Below are 18,458 nucleotides of genomic sequence, written 5' to 3'. Positions count from 1 at the left end.
CTATCCATTCTGAGGGGGGGGGGGGGGGGGGGGGGGGGGGAGTTTGGTAATTATCATTCCACACGCACGACAGTTCTTTACAAAGTCAAAACCACTTGACCTAGTGTTCCATTTAGATAGATCATTGAGCAACAAAAAAAACATGGTTTCACTCTTCAAAAATTAATTCCCATGTCAGCAGCTGCTTCATTCTTTAGCATTTGAATAAAATACTAGTAAGGCACATAAAGGCATAAAATAAGTGTTTTTAAAAAGTCATATCAAGAATACCTCAGTAATTGGAATGTAACACGTGCGGTGGGTATAACTTAGCTCTGGTCCGGGTCGTTGGTACGCGTTCCTCCACTAATGTGAGGTGAGGAACGTGTACTAATGTCCTGGATCAGAGCTAGGTATTTCTAAACATGGAATCCATCCAGAAACCCACGAGTCTACAATAATAATGCATGGAATAAATATCAAGCTATATAAAACACACACTACTGGTGAATAGCATATTTAAAAATACATGCAAATATATATTCTGCTATCTGCAGAATTAAATGAAGGTTTACAAAACATTATCTGATATCACATTTAAAGTGAATACTCAAGACAACCCGGTAAGAAAACCAATTCCGAGATTGGACAATTAAATACATCTTGAATGTCAAACAAATTGTATTTCTGTTTGGTGTAAAGGACAGTATTTTCAAAGGATGACCTTGATCATTTGGCGCCCTCTAGCTGTAGAAGTGAAAAGTAAAGTAATACAAAAGGGTTACCATTCTTAAAAAGAGCCTTATCAAATACTCTGGCTTAACTAACTTTAACTAACATTTGTGATTTGACTAATAAGGCAAACAACGACGACTATCGGTGAATGTATTCCATTTTGTATTTATTTGTCTTCTGACTGATGTGAGGGGGTCTTTGTCCATTTATTTCTTCACATGAACCCAGAGCTAAAGGAGACCCAACAAGAAAGAGGAAATATAAAATCACTCATTTGCGAAATGTGTCAACACATCTATACTCCTTAACTAAGCTTTCCTATCAACTGTCAAATCAATAGTTTCCTCTTATCTAAAAACACAAACTGACATTTTCTTTATACCCTATGTCCCTCCCTCCCTATCGTCTCACTGACTTCACAGGTTTCTGAAGCAACAGTTGTGGTTTTGGTTAGTAGCCTCGTCACAAGTCAAGTTAACATCCTTAGCTTCCATTTCTGGACTCCTGTCAATCAGAAATGCAATCACACTGATTAACTAAAATGGCTGTATAACGCCTGCAGTCCACACACAAAATATATCATTCTGGTATACATTCATTTTTGTTAGTCTCTGCAAATGCATCAAGAAAATGAAAGGGGAAATAAGTTAGGATTGACAATGTGTAATAGACCTTTGAGCTGTCCCAAAACATTTCGGGAATTAAACAGCCGTCCTGAAACGTATTTTACAATATCATACTTCTTGCGGTCTTTGTTCTTTTTGCAAACATTTAGGCCTGTGTGATTAAGTATCAAAACTTGTATCTTACTTTTTACGGTCTTTGTCCTTCTTGAGGTTGGCGTTAGTGTTGAAGGACTGGCCTTGGAGCAGCTCGGCAGCTGCTTTCTTCTTGCTGAAGGTGTTGATCTCGTCCTCCAGAGACCTTCTCTTCTCATCCAGCTTGCTCTTCTCCTCTGAGTGCAGTCTCTTCAGCTGCTCAAACTTACCTTGCAACTGAGGGAAAACGTCAGTGTTTTTAATACCTCAAATTTCTAGTGCTTTTCTAAAAACCCAAAGACGCTTCTCACATGGATCTCTTCAATCAAAAATACATTCATTTATTATGAAAGATCATTGAAGATGGTTTTTCTGTGATGACTTCCACTACATTTTTTTTGTTACAAATCATTAGTCTGAATGTCACGTCTAGGCCTATACAGTGCCTTGCGAAAGTATTCGGCCCCCTTGAACTTTGCGACCTTTTGCCACATTTCAGGCTTCAAACAAAGATATAAAACTGTATTTTTTTGTGAAGAATCAACAACAAGTGGGACACAATCATGAAGTGGAACGACATTTATTGGATATTTCAAAGTTTTTTTAACAAATCAAAAACTGAAAAATTGGGCGTGTAAAATTATTCAGCCCCCTTAAGTTAATACTTTGTAGCGCCACCTTTTGCTGCGATTACAGCTGTAAGTCGCTTGGGGTATGTCTCTATCAGTTTTGCACATCGAGAGACTGAAATGTTTTCCCATTCCTCCTTGCAAAACAGCTCGAGCTCAGTGAGGTTGGATGTAGAGCATTTGTGAACAGCAGTTTTCAGTTCTTTCCACAGATTCTCGATTGGATTCAGGTCTGGACTTTGACTTGGCCATTCTAACACCTGGATATGTTTATTTTTGAACCATTCCATTGTAGATTTTGCTTTATGTTTTGGATTGTTGTCTTGTTGGAAGACAAATCTCGGTCCCAGTCTCAGGTCTTTTGCAGACTCCATCAGGTTTTCTTCCAGAATGGTCCTGTATTTGGCTCCATCCATCTTCCCATCAATTTTAACCATCTTCCCTGTCCCTGCTGAAGAAAAGCAGGCCCAAACCATGATGCTGCCACCACCATGTTTGACAGTGGGGATGGTGTGTTCAGCTGTGTTGCTTTTACGCCAAACATAACGTTTTGCATTGTTGCCAAAAAGTTCAATTTTGGTTTCATCTGACCAGAGCACCTTCTTCCACATGTTTGGTGTGTCTCCCAGGTGGCTTGTGGCAAACTTTAAACAACACTTTTTATGGATATCTTTAAGAAATGGCTTTCTTCTTACCACTCTTCCATAAAGGTTTGTGCAATATACGACTGATAGTTGTCCTATGGACAGAGTCTCCCACCTCAGCTGTAGATCTCTGCAGTTCATCCAGAGTGATCATGGGCCTCTTGGCTGCATCTCTGATCAGTCTTCTCCTTGTATGAGCTGAAAGTTTAGAGGGACGGCCAGGTCTTGGTAGATTTGCAGTGGTCTGATACTCCTTCCATTTCAATATTATCGCTTGCACAGTGCTCCTTGGGATGTTTAAAGCTTGGGAAATTTTTTTGTATCCAAATCCGGCTTTAAACTTCTTCACAACAGTATCTCGGACCTGCCTGGTGTGTTCCTTGTTCTTCATGATGCTCTCTGCGCTTTTAACGGACCTCTGAGACTATCACAGTGCAGGTGCATTTATTCGGAGACTTGATTACACACAGGTGGATTGTATTTATCATCATTAGTCATTTAGGTCAACATTGGATCATTCAGAGATCCTCACTGAACTTCTGGAGAGAGTTTGCTGCACTGAAAGTAAAGGGGCTGAATAATTTTGCACGCCCAATTTTTCAGTTTTTGATTTGTTAAAAAAGTTTGAAATATCCAATAAATGTCGTTCCACTTCATGATTGTGTCCCACTTGTTGTTGATTCTTCACAAAAAAATACAGTTTTATATCTTTATGTTTGAAGCCTGAAATGTGGCAAAAGGTCGAAAAGTTCAAGGGGGCCGAATACTTTCGCAAGGCACTGTATGTCTCTTGCTGACCTGTATAGCATGCTGTCACAGTAGGACACTGTGTGTGTGTTCAGTACCTCTCGCTCGGCTTCCTTCAGCTCAGTCTCCTTTTCCTTGACTCTCTGGACAAACATCTGCCTCATCTCCTCCTCTCTCCGCTGCAAGTCTCCCAGGAACTCGTGACGCTTGGCTTCATAGGTCTCCTGCAGGCTGCAGACACAATTAAATACAAATATACAGCCTTCTCTCGCTGTATAATGTTAAATGTTTTTTCACAGACCTTTTGAATCTATGCAGCTTATCTAGTTATCACAGCCCCAAAATGATAACTGTACGCGCACACACTGCTCTCCCCGTACCTGACTGGCTTGCTCTCTGGGTTTGTGTCCGTGAATCCCATCTCCTCCAGTTTGCAGCGGCGGTAGAGCTCGTAGTGGCGCGTGTGGGTCTGCTCCCTCAGGTCCTCCATGTTCACACAGATCAGCATCTCCCTCAGCTTCACAAAGTCACAGTGGTTCTCATTCTCCACTGAAACAAGGACAGGCAGACATACCTTTACCCCCTGGCATTTGTACTGCAGAGCCATAGACACTTCACTTCAAAGAAAGACAGCTGTAAGCCTGAAGCCTACATGGTCAAACAGGTTTATCTACCTTGCACCACACCCCAGGGATACTGCCGAGCTTTGACCATTTTATTTCCAATCTTCACCTCCTCGGAGCTCCCCACAACAGCAAAAGGCAGGATACCCTGACATTAGCAAATAGATCATAGGCATAGAAGACACTGAGTACATTTATATGCACACTCAATATTAAACAGATTTCGGCAGTAGGATAAGTATGGCATTAGTCATGTAAACACCTTACTCTGCATATCTTAAATCGGAGTACGGTCAAAATTGAAGCATACAATAGGGTTGGGCGGTATATTCTAATTTACTATATACCGGTATTGATGGATGGACCGTTTACTTTCTTCTATAACGTTGTTTCAATGTTTGGTTTGTTAAATGTGATATGCGACTCGTCACTCTCCCTCCCTCTCATCAATATGTCGATGATAACGATGCTGCTTTCCACTTTGCTTCTTAATATTAATCAAAATAACACAATTGAATTTGTCACATCCACAAGCGTTCTATAATGACAACTATTTGTCTGTATATATTACTGTCTGCAAATGTTTGTTAGCCGCTGGCTAGCTAATAAATGTACTGAGTCAGAGAAAATATAGCTAGCTAATACACCCTGATACCAGTGCTGTGGTAGGCCTAAATCAGCATGTAGTTTGTGCAACAGTATCTTCTAAATCAGAGAGTAATAGGCGAGGTATGAATAAGTTATCTGCGCATGTGCTAGCACCAGCCGATTGAGCCTCCCTCTTTAGCGTGAGTGAAGTGAGTTTGGGGAAAAAAATGAAAGTAGGAATATTTGAAGTAGTTCTCATACAAACTTTAGAAGTCCGAACTCTTTCAGGGGAAAAAAAAACACGTCACTGTCGTGGAACATTTATTTTTATTGCATATATTCTGTATTGATCAAAGTCCTATCAGGTAGTCCATTAGGGAAATCGTTCTTCTTGCAAAGCATGTAAATGTTTTCATCAAACTATCCACAATAATTGTGTTACTGTGTGCATGTAGCCATACTCACAGAGGTGCACAGTCAAATTCACCACTGTGAGGAATGGAATTGGGCAGAGATCCTGAAAGATACCAAGGGAGTGTTCTACAACTCACATTCATGGCAGTGTTGATCTTGGAGACTGTCTCGTCGTCGGTAGGGAACTGGTAGATCTGGACACCGTTACTGACCAACTCACTCATGATCTTGATCTTAAACTTGTGGAGCTCGCTCTTGGAGATGGTGTCTGCTTTGGCGATGACAGGAATGATGTTGACCTACAAAAAGTACACAATTTGTCTTATAAATAATACATTTTCTTTCTAAATTGACATTCCCTCAAGAATCAAACAGGACATAAAATTCATATTACAAGTAGAAACAAATTCCCTTTTGTGAAAGAACAGTACTGTAGAACACGACTATGGGGCTCCCGAGTGGCGCAGCGGTCTAAGGCACTGCATCTCAGTGCTATAGCCATCCCTACAGACCCAGGTTCGATAACAGGCTGTATCACAACCGGCCGTGATTGGGAGTCCCATAGGGAGGCGCACAATTGGCCCAGCGTCGTTAGGGTTTGCCCAGGGTAGGCTGTCAAGAATTAGTTTAACTAGGCAAGTCAGTTAACAAAGGTTAAAAAAAAAATACATACAACTAAAGCACAGTCAGGACAGACTTCTGTGATTGCCCAATGTCAACATTATGCTCTGTCTGACTTGTTCAGTCCTGCCACACTAACACAGTAGTAATTACTCATCATGCAAATCCCAGTTTTTACCAACAGCCATGACACTTCCTAAACTGCCCAAATACTCCATAACACTAAATAAAATTATTTAATTATACATTTAAACACAACAACAATTATGAAAAAGTGTATATTTGTAGACTAATGCTGTATAACTGTGCCAGAAACAAAATCAAAAGAGAGAAAAAATGCAATAGTGACAGCTTCTTTTAGTTTTAGGCCCTCACCTTGCTGTCCAGTTTCTTCATGGTGACCAGGTCTAGGGACTTGAGAGAGTGTCCTGAAGGGGCGATGAAGTAGAGACAGGCATGGATACGGGAGTCGTGGTAGTTGTGAAGAGACCGCTTGATCTTCAACTCCTCCTGTAGATACGACTCGAACTGGGTGTCAATGTAGTCCACAACATGCTGGTAGCTGCCAAAGGAAACATTCAGAGAGGACATATTCCATCAAAAGTTGTGTAGCATATGTGGTAAAACAAGTGATTTGTGGTGGATAGAAAGACATAATAATGTGCTTTGTTTTGTCATTCAGCATCAGGGTCATTATTCATTCGGGCATAGGCTACCGTAGCAAAACGTTTGAAACGGAACACTAAAACAAGGGTTTCTTAATTAAGTTATTGGACAAGTTCAGGTAGGCTGTTAGGTTTGGTGCCTAATGAATACGACCCCAGGTATATCATGACTGCACTTCTCTCACCTCTCCTGCTTGTTCATCTGGTCCCCAAAGCCCACTGTGTTGACGATGGTCAGCTTGAGTCGCACGTTGCTCTCCTGCAGGTCATAGGTCTGCGCTCGCAGCTTCACCTTGGGCTCGAAGTGAGACGACTCAAAGTTCTCAAAGTTAGTGTTGAACAGTGTGTCCATTAGGGTGGATTTGCCAATACCAGTTTCGCCTGCATAGTGAGGGAAATATTGTTTGCTAATCTTAGTGATAACATTGCTTTGTAAAATTAGGGTCAAACTTGAGGAAAATGAGAGAAAAAAAACAACATTTTAGAGAGTTCCAAAGACATTGAGGATTCTGGGCATAAGTCCAGAATAAATTTTAGAAATGAATTTAGAGGAAATGGGCCAACATTTTTTTACCCATCTAAAAAAGGGATACATACTGGTCTGCTGGCTGAACTTTTAATGTAACATCACAACGATACTCACCAATACAGAGGATATTGAAGCAGAAACCTTGACATGTTGATTTGTTGACCAGCTGGTGAGGTAGGCTGTCAAATCCAACATGGCCAGACAAGGACAGGGGCCGGGCATTTTTGTCCTGTTATAGGGAGACATAGCCTAACATTAGACCAACTCAGTATATGATGATATCTGACTGTCTACAGCTTGAACTGGTTAACTAGGTACATAATCTTCTATTCCTATGTTTTCATTGTCTGTACACTACTTACCCATACAAGGCTAAATGTGTCTACAGTACACACAAACATTTATCTATTTCTATGAATGACACCCTACCTGACCTGTACCTTTCTTTACTGACACAGATTGTGGATAGACCTGGAAAGGCTGGAGATAGATGGCAGATCAGTTTAAGCAGCATACATCTGACTAGATTTTGTAGCTAGCCCACAAAGTTAACTTTCACTGGCTGCCACATCGGCAAACTAACCCATGCGTTGGCAAACTAGCTAGACAGATCATGGCTAATTGTGGTCTATATGTATTTCATATATTCATTCTTGCTCAAAGGGAGTAAACAAAGCTCCGGCAGTAAAACCCTACTTTTTAGAAACTCTGGTTGGAGCTACGCTGTTAGCCACATAGCTAGCTGGATAGTGAAAAAGTTACTGAATCCGTTCCAGGTCGTCTTATTGCAATCCTGCTGTGCAGTCGGTCAGATCTCACAACGCCAAGATAAGTTTTTACCTTTCAGGATTACGCAGCGCGACATCAATAAAGACGACCTGGAACATAACCATGCTAACTAGCAAGCTAAACGTGCCGTAAGTTTTACAACTGTAAATATACATCATTTAGCGATTAAATTAAACAACCATTACCCCCTGAGCAATATCCGACGTAGTCATCTCGGAATACAGGAGCTAATACCTACAAATACTAGCAAGTTGTACAGAAAATAGCCTCAACTAAAAACTTTGAAAAATCGACTACCTACGTAGCCATGAAAGGAATGTAGGCTTGCAAACTTTTTCCATGGCTGGGGATAGACGACTGACAGTTTGTGTTTAACAATAGAAACGATATATCTTACAAACATATGAGGTACTACATGTTTATGATTTAGTAATATGTATTTATCAAATTCTGAGTACATAGTAGTTATTTTGAACTGCAAGATTGTTTGTTACCATATAGCGACCCCCATAGAATGAATGGTATAAACCAATTTTCCGGAAATTCGTTGGACATACATAGTGTGAAACTAAGTAGACATTTTGGTTTTTTGCGCGACTTTGACTGAAGAGCCGCCAATTTAGATTCCAAAATGGCGTTTCAAGGTTCACAGTTTCCCAACGTAGTGGTTGCTAAGAGGCGTGGACAGAGATACCTTTGAGGAGATGGAAAACGTCATTGGAATCGTATAACGTTCATTGTGTACGTTGCCCATGTTTCGACTATGGGCCGCGCGGTGCATTCCTGGGATTCTGGGACAAACAGTGAATGGGAGTCGACTGGGCGCTAGCTCAAAAACACAACATTAGCATGAATTTAGTGAACAATAAGTATTTTCCGATATGTGAGAATTATCTTGTTCTCTGCAATATCGTAAAGCTTTGGAATCGTGACATTACGTACTTTTAAGGAACATAGGCAGGTTTCTCGACTCACCCTGATTTTGTGAAGGGATTATGAGAAGATTAGTTTGCAACCACGTGATGCCGCATTACAAGTGAACGCGGTCGTTTGACAGTCTGCTGTTGGGGCGTTATGTCGCGTTCAAGACAACTGGGAACTCGGAAATATCCGACTGATTTAGACGCTTTCAAAGCAACTGGGAACTCGAGGGAAAAAACAAGCTCCGACTGGGAAAATTGATCTGAAACAGCCATCGAACTCGGAATTCCAGCTCTGTCCGAGCTCTGACTTTCCGACCTTAAGATCACTGACTTCATGATTTGACGTGGCAGGTAGCCTTGTGGTTATAGCCTTTGGGCCAGTAACCGAAAGGTTGCTAGATCGAATCCCCGAGCTGACAATGTAAAAATGTCATTCTGCCCCTGTACAAGGCAGTTAACCCACTGTTCCTAGGCCGTCATTGTAAATAAGAATTTGTTCTTAACTGACTTGCCTATTTAAATTTAAAAAACAATTTGATCGCGTATTTTTCTGAGTTCCCATGTGTCTTGAAGGCTGCATTAAACCACAGAACAATGAGACAAATATTAAACCGGATGTATAAAATTCTCTAACGAAAATATGCAAATATATGCTACCTCCTCGCTTGTTCTGCCCACCATGATTCATTTTCTCCCATTGGAAACGACAGGCTCTGGTCTATTTTGGGTTAGTGATACGTTCCTCCATTCATTGCCCAACATGATTCCTATCTCCTCCTTTCTCTAACATCTCTGGGGTGGATCGCTGTGACCGTATAAATAAAACGGACAGACAGGTCTGCTTGCAAAAGAGGGTCCTTCCCAACTCAACTCTGGGTGGGGTGACGATTCTGTTAATTTATATTCTGTATCAAAGAAGCACAACAAGGTCTGTGAGGATGATGTGATGGGACAACACCAACCAGGGCAGGTGAAAACCGTAAATGTACGGGCTGATTCAACTCCAGCAAATTTATAAACATAAAAGGGAAGATAATTTTTAGGTATATTAGTGGTTTGCCGAAGGCTACTTGTATGTATTTGTTTTAACCAGCTAATCTAACGTAATGGCGACCGAGTGCACCCAAGAAGCGGTCGTACAATTTCTGACCGAGCGAGGAGGGAGAGTGAAAAAACAGGAATTCGTTGACTATTTCAAAGCTGTTTTCCCGGAAGACCCTGACCAGAAAGCAATTGTTCGGGAGAAATTCAAGGGATACGTGGACAACGTCGCATTTGTAAAGTTGGAGAATGGAGTGAAATGTGTATGTTTAAAAAATAAGTATCGAGTGGAAAAAGACAGCGCGTGCAATGGCAACGAAACCGGCACCTTTTTGGAACAAGATAGGAGCACCCCTGTCCTATCAAAATCATATAAGAACTTGATAGAAGATTGTGCACCACAACTGCATCTGTCAGCATCTTCTGCTGGGGGTGTGCGCTCTTGTGAAACCACTGCAAACGAGGAGGCACAACAAGAAATTTCACCTGGCTCGGGTTACGGAACTGACAATGCCGCAGGAGTGAGACCGCCTGACATTTCAGGAATTATATTGGAAGGTAACATTTTAGAAAGAGCTGCGTCAACAAGGTCTGTAGTTCAGAACAATAGTTTACCAGACATTATGGGAAATGCGTTAGGCCTTGGTGGCAATGGAGAGCAGAAATTGACCAAGGAGGACCTTCAGACATTGCAACCGCACGACATACCGCAAATTGCAGTGATTGAGAGGTCACCTTTACCTACAGCCGCGGGTGGCTCTATGTTCCACTTACCAGGACGTCAATTCCCAACTAATGCACAGGACAGCCTGCTGTCCAGTCACCCTTCATCAGAGGACGGGGCAGACGAAGGCCATAATTATGATTTGCTACTGAGCAAATCGGGGAGTGACAGCAACACACCTAAAAGTAGCCATAACAACTTTATTGAGCTCATGATGAACAGCTCCCCCCAGGTGCGACGCAGCATGGTGTTGAGGAACTCTGTCTACCTGTCTACAAAGTACAGGGACTGTGCCCGGAGCGACAGTGACTCTGCCTCTGTGTTTTCTTCTACTACAGACGAAGACAGAGCTTCAGTCACTCTGGACCCGTTGGAACACGAATGGATGATGTGTGCATCCGACGGCCAATGGGAGAGTCTCCACCGCCTCCTTTCCTGTGAACCGAACCTTGCCATGAAGAAAGATTTTGTGACTGGGTTCACCTGCCTGCACTGGGCTGCCAAGCAAGGCAAACAAGAACTGCTGGCACTTATCATGAACTTTGCCAAAAAACACACAGTACCCATCAACATCAATGCCCGGTCAAGTGCCGGCTACACACCACTACATCTAGCAGCAATGCACAACCATGTTGAAGTGGTGAAGTTACTGGTAGGAGCCTATGACGCAGACGTAGAGGCCAGAGATTACAATGGGAAAAGGGCGTGTCAGTATCTTACGAACAGTGTGGCCGTTGATATCCGTGACATCATCGGGGCGGGTGGTGGCGCCGACTCGGACTCAGAGAACACAGACGATGGGGGGCATTGGCGGTTGTCTAAAGTTCTCCAGTCTAATCTGATGCCCCTCAAACTGCACAATCACAGTGAGGAGGACACAGGTGATGGAGCAGGGCAGGCCAGGCAGAAACCCTTGCGAAGGAAATCATCCCTTAGCAAGATGAGGCCCAAACTTCAGAAGATCCGCTTCAGATCTTCGCAGATAGTTCACAGCACTTCGTTCCCAGCACACTGTGAGACAGAGGAGCTTAACGGGTCCAGGAAAAGCTCATTTAAATCCAGACCCATGTCAAATCTGTTTGGCTGAAGAATAGCCTTTAAGTACACTCGACAAAGAGCAAATCAACTACTACAGTGCAGAATGACTGACACAATGCGGTATAGTCTGATGTTACAAGTGTTTTGTTTTTTTGTGGCATAGGCCAAGTCTGTTGTTACACATACTTAATGGTTTTTACCCCAGGCATTATATGAATATGCTGAACTAACAGAGTACGGTATTACATGATCTATTGAGTAACTGGCCAGATTGCTACCCCTGGTTAGGCTAAATATTTCTGTCTTAATCCTCTTATCATGCCAGAAGTAGCCAAGGAGGTTTTACAGTTCGTCTGCTTTAACCCTTAACGTACATGTAAAGCTGCCTGCAACCAACTGGGCAAAGATGTCAGTTCAACGTCTAGTTTTGATTTACATTTCGTTGAGTTTTTAACTAATGTGAATTCAATGTGAAATCGACAAAAAAATGACACCATGTCATTGGATTTGGGTTAGAATTTGGGTGATTTTAAAAATATTATTTTTTTAAATATGACATTATCTTCCATTGAAGATCAGAACCAAGGAGATCAGAACAAAACATTTTTTTTTTTCATATCCAATCAGTTTCCCACGTTGATTTGACGTCTTCATATTACATTTTTGGGGGTTGAAATGGCATGGAAACAAGGTTGACTCAACCTGTTTTTGCCAAGTGGGAAGTGTTTAAACTTCCAAGTTATTTGACCACATGGTAGAAACAATGTAATTGATTTCACAATGCTTGGGAGCAATTCTATCTTATTACTGTCAGACTGTTAGTGATGCTATGAATTTATTCTCCCTTTTATATTTAAAGTTGCTTTAAAGCACTTTGATTTGAAAGCGTTATTGATCCAGCTTTCCTGCGGTGGATGCCATTCAGTCCAGCTGAAAGACTTGAGATGGGAATTTACTTCCTCTTTGTTTTCAAGTGGAGGATTGGAGGCCAATGAAAAGGCCTCTGGTCCTTTAAGTCTGTAATCGGGATCAGTAGAGGAGCCTTCTGTGTCACAAGGTGCGCTTTTTGTTGAGCGTATGGTAGGCCTGCTGTGTGTAGTGCTATGACGAAAGATCAGGTTTCATAACAATTCTCAGTCCACCTTGAATTACGCTATGCAGTTATACTCACTTTATGACCCTCTGATCATAGCTCCTTATTTTGAGTTGTCTAAGGCTGCAGTTGTCTGGTGTTAAGTTGTAGGCTACCCTCTGATCTGTTATGCACCAGTGGTTTTCTATCAAGCTCCAGCTTGCTGACCCAGGAGAGCCTCTACACACAATAATAAGAATGTGAAAAAAATGTTTTTAGAAATGTTTGCAAATATATTGAAAATTAAATGCATAAATATCTCAATGACAAAAGTATTCACACCCCTGGGTCAATACTTTGTAGAAGCACCTTTGGATGCGTTTACAGCTGTGAGTCTTTCTGGATAAATGTCTAAAGAGCTTTCCACACCTGGATTGTACAACATTTGCCCATTTATTATTTTCTAAATTATTCAAGCTCTGTTCAAATTGGTTGTTGATCATTGCTAGACAACCATTTTCAGGTCTTGCCATAGTTTTTCAAGTAGATTTAAGTCAAAACTGTAACTCGGCCACTCTGGAACATTCACTCTCATCTTGGTAAGCAACTCCAGGTTAGATTTGGCCTTGTGCTCAAGTTTTTTTTTTAAACCTTTATTTAACTAGGCAAGTCAGTTAAGAACAAATTCTTATTTTCAATGACGGCCTAGGAACAGTGGGTTAACTGCCTGTTCAGGGGCAGAACGACAGGTTTGAACCTTGTCAGCTCGGGGATTTGAACTTGCAACCTTTCCGTTAAGGGCTATAAGGGAACCTATTGGTAGATGCGTAAAAATTAAACAGCAGACATTGAATATCCCTTTGAGCATGGTGAAGTTATTAATTACACTTTGGATGGGGTATCAATACACCCAGTCGCTACAAAGATACAGGCGTCCTTCCTTACTCAGTTGCCGGAGAGGAAGGAAACCGCTCAGGGATTACGCCATGAGGCCAAATGGGTGAATTTAAAATGGTTAAAGAGTTGGTAGGAGAAAACTGAGCACGGATCAACAACATTGTAGTTACTCCACAATACTAACCTAATTGATAGTCTGAAAAGGAAGCCCGTACAGAATAAAAATTATTCCAAAACATGCATCCTGTTTATAACAAGGTACTAAAGTAATACTGCAAAGAAAATGGCTAAGCAATTAACATTTTGTCCTGAATACAAAGTGTTATTGGATTTGCCTGAAACATTACTGAGTACCACTCTCCATATTTTCAAGCATAGCATCTCAGTGCTAGAGGCGTCACTACAGACCCTGGTTCGTTTCCAGGCTGTATCACAACCGGCCGTGATTAGAAGTCCCATAGGGCGGCGCACAATTGGCCCAGCGTCGTCCGGGTTAGGGTTTGGCCTTCATTGTAAATAAGAATTTGTTTTTAACTGACTTACCTAGTTAAATAAAGATAAAATAAATAGCCATGGGAAGTAAAGATGCTGCAGCACCCCCTGAAAAAATCTGAATAAAATGTTTAAATAATAATAAAAAAATGGAAGAAAAATGTATTCTTCACAGAAGTGCACTGGGCCTTTAATTGTCCTATATTTGCAGACTGATATAGCCTTCTCCAGTGCAGGCAACAATATTTGTTTTTGTGCAATGTTGCACTGAATTGTAACACTTTTGTTTTTTGCTAATATACAGTGCCTTGCGAAAGTATTCGGCCCCCTTGAACTTTGCGACCTTTTGCCACATTTCAGGCTTCAAACATAAAGATATAAAACTGTATTTTTTGTGAAGAATCAACAACAAGTGGGACACAATCATGAAGTGGAACGACATTTATTGGGTATTTCAAACTTTTTTAACAAATCAAAAACTGAAAAATTGGGCGTGCAAAATTATTCAGCCCCTTTACTTTCAGTGCAGCAAACTCTCTCCAGAAGTTGAGTGAGGATCTCTGAATGATCCAATGTTGACCTAAATGACTAATGATGATAAATACAATCCACCTGTGTGTAATCAAGTCTCCGTATAAATGCACCTGCACTGTGATAGTCTCAGAGGTCCGTTAAAAGCGCAGAGAGCATCATGAAGAACAAGGAACACACCAGGCAGGTCCGAGATACTGTTGTGAAGAAGTTTAAAGCCGGATTTGGATACAAAAAGATTTCCCAAGCTTTAAACATCCCAAGGAGCACTGTACAAGCGATAATATTGAAATGTTCAAGGGGGCCGAATACTTTCGCAAGTTACTGTAACTGGAGTGTATATTTTCACATATTTAGCTAATCGTTGTCTCACATGTACTAGTCTAATTGTTTGTCTAGATTAGATTTAAGGCATAGTACTTATGGCATTGACTGTTTTGGGGGAATATGTTTTCTCAGTCAATGGTTTTTATCACTGAATAGCCTACAGTAATGCTACATAGTTTACATCTGATTTTGCTACTTGATTTTATTGTACAGTTTTGTAGTCTTGCCAAATTAGCTCTTACCTTTTTTATTCTGCAATTTCTTTATGTTTTTAAATCAACCACCTGCTGCTAATTATGATATTCAAAGGGCTGGAACCGAATTTCTCTTGTCTGTCTGTACATTACATTATATTATTTTATAGCCCTCTAATCTTTTCGATTATCTAACAAAATAATGTTAACCTATAAAACGATTGTGAGGTGTCAGATTTTGTGTCTATGTTCAATACTCTGTCTTCAATAATGTATGCAAAGCTAAAGATTGTGTAGTTTGCATTTTTATCATTTGGAAACCGGAAAATAGCTGTGCAGCAACACTCCACATCCAACCTGACAGAGCTTGAGAGGATTTGCAGAGAAGAATGGGATACAGGTGTGGCAAGCTTGTGGCGTCATACCCAAGAAGACTCGAGGCTGACAAAGGTGCTTCAACAAAGTACTGAGTAAAAGCATAAATGTGCTATTTCAGTTTTTTTATTTGTAATAGTTATGTTAGTCTGTGCTGGAAACTGTTGTTCTGATTAAAGAAGCAATAAAACGGTCCTTCTTTAGACTAGTTGAGTATCTGGAGCAAACAGCATTTGTGGGTTTGATTACAGGCTCAAAATGGCCAGAAACAAAGACTCTTTCTTCTCAAATTCTTCAGTCTATTCTTGTTCTGAGAAATGAAGGCTATTCCATGCGAGGAATTTCCAAGAAACGGAAGATCTCATACAATGCTGTGTACTACTCCCTTCACAGAACAGCGCAAACTGGCCCTAACCAGAATAGAAAGAGGAGCGGGAGGGAGTAGGGTTCCATTTGGGACGTATCCCAGGCGATAGAGCCCAGACAGCAGAGAGAGAGTTGGAGGTCATCAGAGAACACAGGACTTTGTGGAATTGCACAGAGTGGGAGTTTGAAGTTGAAACGGCTGACGTGGAATGTGGATCAGAATGAGTCACCAGAGGCACTGCGCCCTTGCTACTCTCTTGCTATCTCTGTATTCCTCTCTATCTCTTTCTGTCTCTTTCTCTCTCACTATCTATGTCTGTCTGTCAAAGTATGTTTACCTAGCTCAAGGCTGATTATCTCACAGGCCAACCAACAGGGTCAGTGTGACACAGCCTCTCTCCACATATCTGTTTATGATTCAGGTTTTAAGCCATGTCTAACATTTTCCACTGGATTCTGTCAGACCGATAAGGTCTGGCACTGAATGGCCGATAAGGTCTGCCAGGATCCAGTGGAAGGTCCTTGATATGTTGAACGTCATTTTACGTTTGCTCTCTGTTCAAGCCTCAGCCTGCACATCTCATTTGAATTACCAGTCCAATGCGTTAAATACGATGTTTGGGCGTTACCTTAATAGTCTACTCCACCTACATGACTCAAACCATGTGTTTTGGTTACCTCCAAATACAGACTTCCATCTGCTTTTCTATACCCCTGAAACACTCTTTACCATATAAAGTGGTCCATAAGACCTCACAGCCTTCGTTTTGCACAGTCCAAGGTTACTATGCTCAGAGGTTTTTATGACCTATTTTACAAGTGAAACTGTTATAGTTGACATTTACAGTGAGTTATAAATCCGACCTTGAATTGGTGCATTCTGAGTAAGACACTGAACTGCCCTAGCAAGTCCACTAGATGGCACTGAATGGCTAAACCATTCTCTATCCCCTCTCACTCGGTTTCTTTCTTCCCACCCCCTCTTTCCTCTCTCTCTCTTCCCCCTATCTCTCCCTCTGTCTGTCTCTATCCCCTCTTTCTCGCTGGTTAATATCATAGATGAGAGTGTATCATAAATTCAGCGGGATGTGTAATAAATCCTATGTGGCTTAGCCTTCACATTGTCACGTACAGTCGCTAGCTGTGTTAATGAGGACACTTAATCTGACACTGCTGGGGATTGAAATGGGATGTGGGCTACATGAATCAACCGCTCTGGCTAGATGGATCTGCATCCCAAATGGCACCCTATCCCCTATATACTGCACTACTTTTGAGGGCTCTGGTCAAAAGTAGTGCACTATAGGGAATAGGGTGCCATCTAGGATGTTCACTATGACCCTGACTAGACAATGGAGACTAACTGAGCTATACCATATGCCCTTATTTGATTTAATCGGATTCAAGTCTCTCTGAGGTAAAAATACAATTTAATTTGTTGCCTTCTACCAATGTGTCCCATTCAAAATGGCAGACTTAGCATTTGGCAGACGAGGCAATTGCCTCAGGCCTCACATCATCAAGGGGCCTCTTGAGCTGGGCATAAAATAAAATAATTTCTCCGCTTGAGGCTCCCCCATGATCCACTCGAGGCATAATAAACAAATCATTTAAAAAATCCTGGGCAGAAAAATGAATGGATGTGAAAGGCCATTTAGGTATACAGGTAATTCCAGGATAAAAATGATTGTACTTTTTTTCTGAATGTTCTTATATCTCTCAAATATAGGATAAACACTTCAAAACATACTTCCTTTTGATGACATGTTTAACTATCTGTTTTTCCATGTGTGAATCTGTTATTAAATGTGTTTCTATGGGCTAATAGCAGTAAGGCCAAATTCAATGTTTCGTCAAATACTTCTTTGTATGATTTCTTTAAAAAAAAATATCTACAGGGGTTCTACAATTCTAAATCAAATAGCAAAATGATCCTTGGTATGGCCATCTTAAAACAATTCCATACGTTAGCTTATTAGTAGTCTCACGTTGCCATACCTCCAAAATCACTTCGCTCTCACGCCTTTGAATGGTACAAAGATTATGATTGGATGTTACATTTCAAGAACCCTCCCCCACACACGCCCGTTGGTGCTATGATATGTTCGTCATTGTTGTCAGACTGGGAAGGACACAGTTTGCAGAGAGTTAGTCCAGATGCTAGTTTGCAACATTGCAGAAAATTGAAGAAAACCTGAAGGAAAAACGTAATTGTGTTTCGTCAGCCGTGTGCTCGAAACACACATTCCACATACTGTACATGTCGCTCTTGCTGCTGGTGATTCTCTGACAACTCCATTCTGTATACTTCTGGCCCTTCTTTGGACACTGTGGTAACAAACCTCCAGACGAGCTTCAATGCCATACAACTCTCCTTCCGTGGCCTCCAACTGCTCTTAAATGCTAGTAAAACGAAATGCATGCTTTTCAACCGATCACTGCCCGCAGCCACCAGCCTGACTAGCATCACTACTCTGGACGGTTCTGACTTAGAATATGTGGACAACTACAAATACCTAGGTGTCTGGTTAGACTAAACTCTCCTTCAAGACTGACATTAGGCATCTCCAATCCAACATTAAATCTAGAATCGGCTTCCAATTTCGCAACAAAGCCTCCTTCACCCATGCTGCTAAACATACTCTCATAAAATTGACTATTCTACTGATCCTTGACTTCGGCGATGTCATTTACAAAATAGCCTCCAACACTCTACTCAGCAAATTAGATAGTCTATCACAGTGCCTTCCGTTTTGT

At 41.3% G+C, this 18,458-nt stretch overlaps 2 protein-coding genes across 7 annotated transcripts; one reads left to right on the top strand and one right to left on the bottom strand.

Annotated features, from left to right (window-relative positions):
• Positions 1-26: 26 nt before the first annotated feature.
• On the bottom strand, positions 27-8,543 carry LOC110495902 (septin-10). 6 transcript variants are annotated; one of them, XM_021571420.2, is made up of 10 exons: positions 8,416-8,543; positions 7,047-7,161; positions 6,589-6,784; positions 6,114-6,300; positions 5,255-5,416; positions 4,167-4,263; positions 3,873-4,041; positions 3,591-3,723; positions 1,525-1,709; positions 27-944 (listed from the first exon to the last, which is right to left on the bottom strand). In XM_021571420.2, exons 1-10 carry the CDS (start codon positions 8,500-8,502, stop codon positions 929-931), a joined length of 1,347 nt encoding a protein of 448 aa, XP_021427095.2. In that variant the 5' UTR covers positions 8,503-8,543; the 3' UTR covers positions 27-928. The 6 variants fall into 6 exon arrangements, with proteins under 6 accessions (XP_021427095.2, XP_036808305.1, XP_021427094.1 ...); XM_036952410.1 differs by lacking the exon at positions 8,416-8,543 and adding an exon at positions 8,216-8,234; XM_021571419.2 differs by lacking the exon at positions 8,416-8,543 and adding an exon at positions 8,023-8,179.
• Positions 8,544-8,863: 320 nt separating this feature from the next.
• On the top strand, positions 8,864-12,878 carry LOC110495901 (ankyrin repeat domain-containing protein SOWAHC). The gene has a single exon (XM_021571418.2). It carries the CDS (start codon positions 9,751-9,753, stop codon positions 11,494-11,496), a length of 1,746 nt encoding a protein of 581 aa, XP_021427093.2. The 5' UTR covers positions 8,864-9,750; the 3' UTR covers positions 11,497-12,878.
• The last annotated feature ends 5,580 nt before the right edge of the window (positions 12,879-18,458 follow it).

The sequence above is a fragment of the Oncorhynchus mykiss genome, chromosome 18 (genome assembly GCF_013265735.2).
Source record: "Oncorhynchus mykiss isolate Arlee chromosome 18, USDA_OmykA_1.1, whole genome shotgun sequence".
In the NCBI taxonomy this organism is placed as follows: Eukaryota; Metazoa; Chordata; class Actinopteri; order Salmoniformes; family Salmonidae; genus Oncorhynchus; species Oncorhynchus mykiss.
Note: the sequence above shows the minus strand (reverse complement) of the source record. Positions and strands in the feature narration are given on the sequence as shown.

Excerpts from the sequence above, each read along its gene's own strand:
- LOC110495902 (XM_036952409.1), bottom strand. The coding sequence starts at position 8,181 with ATGTACTCAGAATTTGATAAATACATATTACTAAATCATAAACATGTA. Across the intron at positions 6,785-7,046 it reads CTTCAATATCCTCTGTATTG|GCGAAACTGGTATTGGCAAA; the intron begins GTGAGTATCGTT and ends CTCACTATGCAG. Across the intron at positions 3,724-3,872 it reads CCAGAGAGCAAGCCAGTCAG|CCTGCAGGAGACCTATGAAG; the intron begins GTACGGGGAGAG and ends TTGTGTCTGCAG.
- LOC110495901 (XM_021571418.2), top strand. The coding sequence starts at position 9,751 with ATGGCGACCGAGTGCACCCAAGAAGCGGTCGTACAATTTCTGACCGAG.